Source organism: Limanda limanda, chromosome 5 (assembly GCF_963576545.1).
Source record: "Limanda limanda chromosome 5, fLimLim1.1, whole genome shotgun sequence".
Taxonomy (NCBI): Eukaryota; Metazoa; Chordata; class Actinopteri; order Pleuronectiformes; family Pleuronectidae; genus Limanda; species Limanda limanda.
Genome location: NC_083640.1, coordinates 22,101,523 through 22,111,395, shown reverse-complemented (window position 1 = coordinate 22,111,395; position 9,873 = coordinate 22,101,523). Strand labels below are relative to the sequence as shown.

The window sequence follows — 9,873 nt, the reverse complement described above, 5'->3', positions numbered from 1 at the left end:
TCAGATTTAATATATGTCACGTATCAAGGTCAAAAGCCATGTCACCCTGATGGAGTGTCATCTTCAAAATCACCTTTCTGTTAGAAAAGGAAAAATGCACTAGATTCAATCTTAAATGTAAGTTGGTTTCTTAGGGCTACACTTTAGTTTCAAGTTTGTGTCGTGATTTAGTTTTCGTTTGGTGTTTTAACAGGAACAGTCATGGGATGTGGCGTCTCAAAGTCCGACCAGTTCCACAAACACTCTGGAAAAGGTAACTCTCATCCTGCAGACTGATCTGAACCCCAGATTTAGACTGGAATGGTAATAAAGCGTTAACCTCCGGGTATCGTTCAACGGTCCCCCTAAATTCAAGCTGCATTCAATTCCACACACTTACAGCATAGTTAGAGATTTATTATTGATGAATTAGTCTCTGAGAAATAAATCCTGGATCCAGCCCCCTGATCTTGATCTGAACCAAAATGCCACAATTTCTTTCCAGACACATAACGATATCCTCTGAGAGGCGTTTGTTTGCTTTGCACTCTGCATCATATCCGTAATCTCCCTCTTACATGTGTTTCATTAATGTATTGTCCTTATGTCTGTCTGTTCTCCTGTGTGCAGCCGTCACAAGTAAGCCTCACCTGCTTATCTTGTTTGTTGTGTTGTTGTTGTTGTTGTTGTTGTTGTTGTTGTTGTTGTTTACTTGGTGTTTATTGTTAACACAAGCGTTTCAAGGGACTTTGGGGGGCCCCAGGCAAAAGGGACCAAGGGGCCCCATATCGAACCAAACCTAAACACATGTAGCAAAACACATCATTCCAATCTTCAAACAAGTCTTTCATTATCAAAATCATAAACAAATCGCAGACTGTACATACACATAAATAATAGTAAAGATGGCAAGTTTAAGGAAAATTAAACGAATCCAAGATCTGGATGTGGAGGTGAAATGGAATCTCCAACTAAAGCAGAACAAAACTGGTGTAGACATATGACGCAGTTAAAACTAAACTAAAACTGACAAAATCATCAAAAGCAGAACAAATTCCACATGAGACACATTATTCTTTGATTGATTGGTGTAAACAACATTTTGAAAAGCAGTGTTGTATGTGAGGCTCTTCTGATCTCCCTCTGTCTCCTGCAGCTATACGAGCTGCTGTGCTGATTCAGCGATGGTACCGTCAGTATGTGGCCCGCACGGAGATGAGACGCAGATACACCTGGCACATCTTCCAGTCCATCGAATACTCCGGAGAACAGGCTCAGATAAAGGTGACAATCTGTCAGAGATCATCTGTGTGATTCTGAGAAAACTACTAACTCAACTCTCATCTTTCTTCTCGTCCGTAGCTTTATAATTTCCTCGGCTACCTCATGGACAATTTCACACCCTCAAGCAATGAACGTAAGATTTCACATCAATGGAATCCCTGTATCTCTCGGGGAATTATTTCCTTGTGTAAAGCTTCATCTCATGACCTCCACCTGTTGTCCTCCAGGAAATTTGATCTCGCACATCTTCAGAGAGAACGAGGTTTGTCGGGACGCCGAGTGGGAGAGGTACTTCTGCTACAAGAGCATCGAGGTGCCAGAGATCTACTCTGGACCTCACCTCTTCTTCCCTCTGACGGTGGAGCAGGCGGTCGGGCTGGTGGAGGCCTTCAGGAACAAGAAGGTGGGTGCACTGCAGATCAGTGCTGCAAAACCTGCCTAAGACTTTTTGTATCACTGTGAAATGTAGAATTGATTTAACAGCATTTTCTAAAGTGCCACTGAAGCATCTTTCCTTATGTCATGAATCAGAAATAAAATGGCCAAGTAAAATAACTGTACTGGACTTTTAAGGCAGATACTGATGTTGGTTTTGGGAATTTGAAATAATTCAGTTTATTCAATTTATCAGCTAATAGTTTTTATCTAATCATAAGCAGTCTTGATAAATATTCTTTAAATTAAAACAGCAAGGAACAAGTGAACACATAGAGCAAAATCCTTACATTTCTAAAATGTACTTGTCAGTGCAATCTGGTGGACAAACTATGCAAGTGTCTATTTAAACTTCTATAGTGCATGTAGCTACTCACTGTTAGTAACTCATATTGCACCTTTAAAAACATGGTTTTGACAGACATAGCATAACACAATAAGCGTGCATGACAACGGATTCATGCATCACAACACCACAGCAGATATCAGTCCCTGCAGCACGATGTATGTTTCATGTGTTTCTCCGAACCGGAGACTTCTCTCTGACAAGTCTCTCTCTCAGCAGCAGCTGCACTCGCGCTACGTCCTCCAGCTCCTGGCCGAGACCTGGAAACTGTTCCGCATGATGCCAAATATCAATCGAATCTCCACCTGCCAGAGTAAAGAAATCACTATTTGTGGTGAGCAGAAAGAAATCACTGTTATTTTGTAACGATGATACAGTTTTTCCTCTTATTGATATTGTTTGCGAGAGTTGCTTATGAAGGTGGGTTAGGGTTAGGGAAGGTGATTTGGGAGGAAATGCAAAATAATGAGTGATTACAGGATCTTAAACAGCTGAAATAAGTAGTTATTGACAAAAACATGTATCAGCAAAATAATCTAGCTTAGTTCAGTTTATTATAAGTATAACCTTACTTTTGTTGTAGGAGTTAAAGCAGCAGCAGAGAGAAGTATGACCTGTGTTTGTTCACTTCACTACAGGCGACCTGCACGGACAACTGGAGGACCTGCTGCTGATTTTCTACAAGGTCGGAACCTTGTCTTCTTAAATCTGTTCAAATGGAAAAAGGCAGCAAATTATGATTGAACTTGTTGCTGGTTTTTGTGTTGATCGACTGACTGATGAATCACATAATTATTTCTCTTCTAAACTTCAGTTGTTGGCTGCATCTTGCTGTGTTTATTTCACATTTGGATGAGGTACTGACCCTGTGCTGTTGTTTATGTGACAGAATGGCATGCCGTCCTTGGAGAAGCCCTATTTGTTTAACGGAGACTTTGTCGACCGAGGAAAGGACTCCATCGAGATCCTGATCATCCTGTTTGCATTCCTGCTCGTCTACCCCAGTGAGGTCTACCTCAACAGAGGAAACCACGAGGACCACATAGTCAATCTTAGGTGAAACAAAAGTCAGATCTTAAATACGTCAACTGACCACATGGTGTCCCTTAACAAATTCATCAGGGAACAGAGGGATAATAAATTGAAACTAATATCTAACGTGTACCTTGTGTTTCGTTGGCTGGTTCAGGTACGGCTTCACAAAGGAGGTGTTGACTAAATACAAGGTAAGTTTATCACATAATCCCGCAAATGTACATATCTCCAAACACACCTTTTTCTTTTGTTTATTCCTTGGCGTTGAAACTGACGCATGGAGCCACAACGGGTCCTTATCCCTGCTATCTTTGGAGGCAGCCAACTAAACTGGTTTCAATCACCTTTGCCTACACATTCCCACTAATTCCCGATAAAGGTTGTGACTTCCTTTCCAGTACAATACCAGTCACTCCTCCTGGCAGCTAAGAGGATTTGAGGTCATTAGAGCCAGTGACTGTCGGACATCTGAGAATGTTCATGGCGTCTCATGGGTCAGAGAGGTCAAGGTTTTCCAGAGACACAGAAAAGAAACTACTGTCCAGTTTGAATCAGCACTGACTTTGGTTTACAGACACTCGACAGGGATCAACTTCACAATCTAAATGAGCTTCTTTAAACTAGAGACACAACATATTTAAACAAAGACACCGATACATCATTAGGAAATAATCAAAATATCCATAATGAAAATCTAACAAGTGGATTTTACTCCAAAAAAGGTTTTGAGGAGACAGATTGTTAGGAAAAGAGTAAGTAAAAGCAGCAAATAGTCTTAAGTTATATATTTACTTTATATCTACCCATAAAAGTTTGTTAATTTGCCAAGTGACTTCCTTTTGTCAAGTAACATTACCTAGTTTTTTTAAAGTTTTAGTGGTTTAGGTAAAAACAAGTTACATTACCGTTAATTAAATTATTACTATGAATAAATAAAGTAAACACACCAAAGAATGATTGGTTCACAAGATTGTTTTTGTTTCTTAGCAACTAGCATTTAAGTCAATGACATTAAGACTAACGGTTAAACTATCCAAACACATTTAATTCTTTAAACAATCCTTCATTTAGAAAAGCTTTTAAGATCCATACAAAACTTTTAAAAAAGATAAATGAACTCATCTCTTCATCTCCTGTGTTCCTCCTCAGATGCACGGCAAACGGATCCTGAAGCTGCTGCAGAAGATCTTCAGCTGGTTGCCATTAGCGACAGTGATCGACCAGAAGGTGCTGGTTCTTCATGGAGGAATCTCCGACACCACAGACCTCGGCGTCCTCACCAGGGTGGACCGGCACAATGTGAGGGATCAGCGTGCAGAGCAGTCATGAACCTAAATTCACCTTCTTGTCCTGATGTGTTCCCTGAAGCCTGTGCTCTCCTGTGCTTGTCCCAGTATGTTTCAGCCCTGAGGCCTCCAAAGAAGAGGCACATCATCTCAACGGCGACGTCCATCGACTCGGACGTGGACGAAGACGTCTGGAGCACCAACAAGTCCTTCCAGCGCCGGGCCTCCCTCATCTATCCCAAGCCTCTGGGAACTCGGGGCAACTTCCACAACCGCTCCCTGCAGGACTTCTCTGACCGGATCAGAGGGAACGCGGAGGACGATCTGGAGGCCCGCAAGAGGAGACAGTCCGTCTTCATCAACAGGTCCACAGACAAAGAGACGAATCTGACCGTGTCCACTGAGTCTGTCAGCAGTGACAACGCCAGGGAAGAATGGAAACAGGTGATGATTGAATATTGACCACAGGAGTATTTAACAATGCGTTATTTCTCTCAGCTTCACATCAGTATCAGTACTCACACATTAGAGCTGCCCATGGACTGTACACAAAGATGGACGACATGAAAACTGCCCAAAAATGAAGCCAAATTGTCTTGATCTCCCCCTGGTGGCAGTATAGGATATAAATCACAGCTCCTCCATGTTATCAACATGAACATGAGCTAAACTAAAAAAACTGCCAAATTCGGCACTATGGTCATAATTTAGCTTATTGCCTTTGCTCTGTGAAGGTGTTTGTTATATGTAGATGTCTGTTGTTACTACAGAGGCAAAAAAAGAAGTATGTATAAATATGTAAACACAGAAGTAAATGATAACATTATTGAATAAATGAGTAAGGGGATAAGGGAATAAATGTTTGAATACAGACATAGCATCACCAAATCATGTTATTTTGTAGATTTGTTTGCATTTATTTATACTCGCAGTGATTTTTGTCCTTGTCAGGCCTCTACGTTTCCCACGTGAGACACTGAGTGATTGATTTGTTTGTTTTGGTCAGACGTCATCCACCAGTTATCAACACTTACCTCAGTGTAAGAGCTGTGGATTGTTACCTACGTGGGCCTTAACATGCTATAATCCACCCGCATCATTAATCCCACTGCCGTCACTTCAATCTGCTTTTCCAACCGGTCGTCGTCACCTGTGGTTTCCTGTGGCTCTGGAGCTTGGTGGTGATGCTCAGTCACTGCATGTAGCTCTGGTACCTGAAGTCTGAAGTAAAAGACCCTCTACTGATTCATTTTTGTGGCCCTGTTACACAAGTGAAGCAGGAAGATGGATTCTCCCTATCAGATTGAGTGGTTTAATCCCTGTGGAGTCTAATTACACCAACGTGACTTTAACAGACATTTACATAATGATGACATTCTTACAGCTCTCAGATTATCTGTGCTCAGTGAAATCTTATGTTGCCCTTTGGGATCAGTGTTTTCAGTATGTGAGAGTTATCTGAATGTTGAGGCAGGTTTAAGTCCCTCTCAAGTGGCTGATAAGGTCTAAGAATCCAGGGGGTTCAAATTAAATATCTCATTCCTCCAGATCCTGGACCTGCTGTGGAGCGACCCGATGAGCCAGGACGGCTGCGTGCCCAATGAAGTGCGGGGGGGAGGCTGCTACTGGGGCCCCGACGTCACCGAGGACTTTCTGAACAGACACAACCTGCAGCTCATCATTCGCTCCCACGAGTGTAAACAGGAGGGCTATGAGTTTTGCCACAATCGTAAGGTGAGCTCAGACACTGACGGCCCACTGATTCCCTGATAATCCCACAGTTCCATCAGTTTCCAGTAAAATCAGATTGGTGACATAGTTTTAAAAAAGCACTAAAACATTAAACTCTTCTTTCATATTCCTTAGGTCCTGACTCTGTTCTCTGCCTCCAACTACTACGACGTGGGAAGCAACAGGGGCGCCTACGTGAAGCTGGGTCCAGACCTTGTGCCTTATATGATTCAGTACCAGGCCACCAGCATGACCAGAGAGCTCACCGTTCGACAAAGGTACACAGGAGCACGAGAAGAAACTCTCTCCAGGGATGTGAATCATGAGTTTGGCTTGGTTAAGTTTTACCTTGTAATAACAAACACAAATGACAACGTGAATCATGCATAACAAGCACGAAAACAACAAACAACAGCCAACAAAGCAAAAAAAAGTATTTGGTTAGTCTCTGCCGTGAATCTGTTTTTCCTTTTTAACAAATTTGCACACATTTCATTGCATTATGGATTATTAAAAGTGAGGTGGGATTTTTCTTTTTATTCCAGTTTATAGGAATAATCAAATCTAGTGGTTAAATTGCCTTTTGCAGCTGAGTACCCCTCACCTCATCCTCACCTTCCAAACATGAGAGAGAATCTGTGGTTGTCTTCAGTTGTCACAGAAACTCAAAAGATGTAGTTTGTCCAGTCTGGGCTACTGTAAAAGACATGGCGGCCTCTGTAGAGAGGACCTGCTCCTGATGTAAATATAACGTTTTTACCTATTAAGGGCTCATTCAAGGGAAAAGATAATCCCAATTCATATAATTTAGATGAAACACACGGCTGAAAACATAGTTCAAATTATTTTAAATTCAGTTTCTGATAATAGATCCCTTTCACCTACATTTGACCCACTGGACCTGGAGGCGACAGAACCAAGTGTGATCAAAGGCTTTGAACACTGTCTGGACTCATATTGTCTTCATGTTGTCTTCATGTTGTCTTCATGTGGTCTTCATGTGGTCTTCATATTGTCTTCATGTTGTCTTCATGTTGTCTTCATGTTGTCTTCATGTTGTCTTCATGTTGTCTTCATGTTGTCTTCATGTGGTCTTCATGTGGTCTTCATATTGTCTTCATGTTGTCTTCATGTTGTCTTCATGTGGTCTTCATGTGGTCTTCATATTGTCTTCATATTGTCTTCATGTGGTCTTCATGTTTTATTCATGTTGTCTTCATGTTGTCTTCAGTGTGGGTCGGACCGAGCGCTCAGCCCTCAAAGTCCTGCGGGAGCAGCTGTTTGCGCACAAATCTGATCTCATCTGTGCCTTCAAGAAGCTTGACAGAAACAACACAGGTGTGTGATATGTGTGTGTGTGTGTATGTGTGTGTGTGTGTGTGTGTGTGTGTGTGTGTGAGTGTGTGTGTGTGTTTGTTCAGTCCTCAGTGAATCAGGTGTTGAGTAATTTAATCAGAGACGTCTCTCTCATGAAGTTCTCACAGGTTAATGTCTGGATGTGGAGAAATACGAGCTCACACCTTTGTGCTGAGTGAAGAGCATCGAGTTCCAGCGTTCAGGAAAACAACCAGATGTGGGCCGAACACAACATTTGATAGTTTCACACAAACTTCAGCTGAAACTATTAGTTGTTATTCAGTGATTTAGCAGTTTGTTTGTGTGTGTGAGTGTGTGTGGGTTGTCTGAAATGAATCAAAGCTACAGTTTAGAACACGTTTCTAGTTGATCATGCATCATATATGTTCATCATTTTCTGTGAGTTGTGTCTATAATGAGATACATTGGCCTTGATTTTTTTATGTAAAGTGTCTATTTTGCAAAGTCATGCAAATGAAATACAGTGTTTTTTGTGTTCCTAGGGTTAGGGCTGAAATCTTATATTGTATCAGATAATAAATCAGGGCTCAGAATGAGAGTTCTAACGTCGCCTCTCGTTCCTCCGTCAGGTCTTGTGTCTCTGAACGACTGGGCCACTGCAGTGGAGAGTGTGATGCACCTCGGCCTGCCCTGGAGGATGATGCGCGGCCAGCTCGTCACCTGCAAGACCAGCGACGGCACGGTCGACTTCACCGAGTGGTTCAACGAGCTCGCCATCAAGAGACCCAACACGGACGTGAGTATGGAAGTGCACTGATGACAAAAGCTCTCCTTATTTGTTTATTTTTAAAAAGTAGGAAAAAAAGAACACCAAAACATCCCAAAAAAATAAACAAGAGAGAAAATAGATAGAATACATTAAGTTAGTAAACAGGACTTTGGTGAATAAACTCAATATAAACTAGCAGCAGTAACGAACAGATACTCCAGGGAAATCCAAATTGTCAAAACACCCTCTTTTCTCAAACTGGTTGGAGAAACTTGACAATGATTCACCTCTCGTTCAAGTCCAAGTCTTTTCTCACTTGTTTCCTTCCCTTCTCCTCCGGCAGCACATCGACCAGAGCCTGCTAGAGACTCTGTATCGCCACCGCTCCACCTTGGAGACCATCTTCAGAATCGTCGACACGGACAACTCAGGTAGAATATTAATTTCATTACTGACTTCAAAAGATGCATGCAAACTGAAAAGAATATTTTTGATGGACGCCTTTTTTTTCCTCTGGTCATTGATCGATTGGTATATATATAAAAACAGAGAATAATAAGGTAAAAAGACAACATACTGTACATCTGCACCTCTTATTGTTTCCCAATCTAGACCAAACCCTCTCTCTTAACTCCATTACACTTGCAGGATATTTTTTAAAAACAGTACATTGTTAAGTCAATTAAGAAACAACATACAAATAAAAAGTTTATATTTATTATTGCTGCCTCATTCCTAGTTTGGAGCATAACCTGGAAATAAAAAACTCTTTTAGATTGATTCATGTGTGAGGATGCATTTCACAATGTTGTTAATACAAATGGGAAAAGTAACTGATAAACAACTTGATAAAATGAATGCTCAGACTCAGCCTAACGAGAGATGGTGCAGTGTAAAGTGTGTCAGGGTCTTTATCGAGTGTTTGTTGTGTCCATATTGAGACGCCTGCTGGGTTCAGCCTCCCTAAGCCTCCCTCTGTGCCAAAGAGGCCACAGCAGGTTACGGCCTCCTGAATCCTCCTGGTTAAGATCAGGATTAACCCAGTGATCTACTGGTGTCTCCAGCTCCCCCCCCCATCCGATTACACCCACGCAGTGACACACATGTTTTCCTTGAACAGTGTGCACATCATCTTTATCATTTCCCTTCCCTTCATCCCAGCTTTAACCTCCTGACCTCCAACCTCCTCCTCCTCCTCAGGCTTCATCACCATCGAGGACTTCCGGCAGACCTGGAAGCTGCTGAGCGTCTACCTAAAGATGGAGATCACGGACGAGGCCATCTCCGACCTGTCCGTCACCATTGACAGAAACCAGGACGGCAGCATCGACATCGACGAGTTCATGGAGGCCTTCCGCCTCACGGACAAGAAGAGTCGGCTGGAGCGAGGGCGCAGCATGTTCATGGGCACTGCCACTGACCTCACCAAGCTGGACGAGGACCCCAACATCTGAGCAGAGAGCCGGAGTGAAAGACTGAAAATAGAGAGGGACCTCAGCTCAGGCTGCTCGCCCGGTAAGGGGGGGGGCGTGGACACACGCAGGGAACGCTAGCTGCCTCTGTGACGCACGTTAAGACAGGAAGCTCCTGAGCAGCTTCTGTGTTGATCGCATGGGATCAGGAGCAGGTCAGAGGTCAGGGCGTTTGACAGCAAATGTTCATTTCCCTTTCTGAATCAGTTTCATCCACCG

The 9,873-nt window shown here is 42.6% G+C and overlaps 1 protein-coding gene across 1 annotated transcript; it reads left to right on the top strand.

Annotated features, from left to right (window-relative positions):
• The first annotated feature begins 201 nt into the window (after positions 1-201).
• ppef2a (protein phosphatase with EF-hand domain 2a) lies at positions 202-9,636 on the top strand. The gene is made up of 17 exons (XM_061072072.1): positions 202-253; positions 610-618; positions 1,136-1,263; positions 1,342-1,396; positions 1,491-1,666; positions 2,264-2,378; positions 2,683-2,729; positions 2,934-3,100; positions 3,234-3,270; positions 4,229-4,378; positions 4,474-4,809; positions 5,914-6,099; positions 6,232-6,374; positions 7,328-7,434; positions 8,043-8,209; positions 8,526-8,613; positions 9,383-9,636. The coding sequence occupies exons 1-17, from the start codon at positions 202-204 to the stop codon at positions 9,634-9,636; spliced, it is 2,217 nt and encodes a 738-aa protein (XP_060928055.1).
• Positions 9,637-9,873: the final 237 nt, after the last annotated feature.

Coding starts and splice junctions, on each gene's coding strand:
- ppef2a (XM_061072072.1), top strand. CDS start 202: ATGGGATGTGGCGTCTCAAAGTCCGACCAGTTCCACAAACACTCTGGA. Junction 6,100..6,231: donor AGTTTTGCCACAATCGTAAG/GTGAGCTCAGAC, acceptor CATATTCCTTAG/GTCCTGACTCTGTTCTCTGC. Junction 6,375..7,327: donor GAGCTCACCGTTCGACAAAG/GTACACAGGAGC, acceptor TGTTGTCTTCAG/TGTGGGTCGGACCGAGCGCT.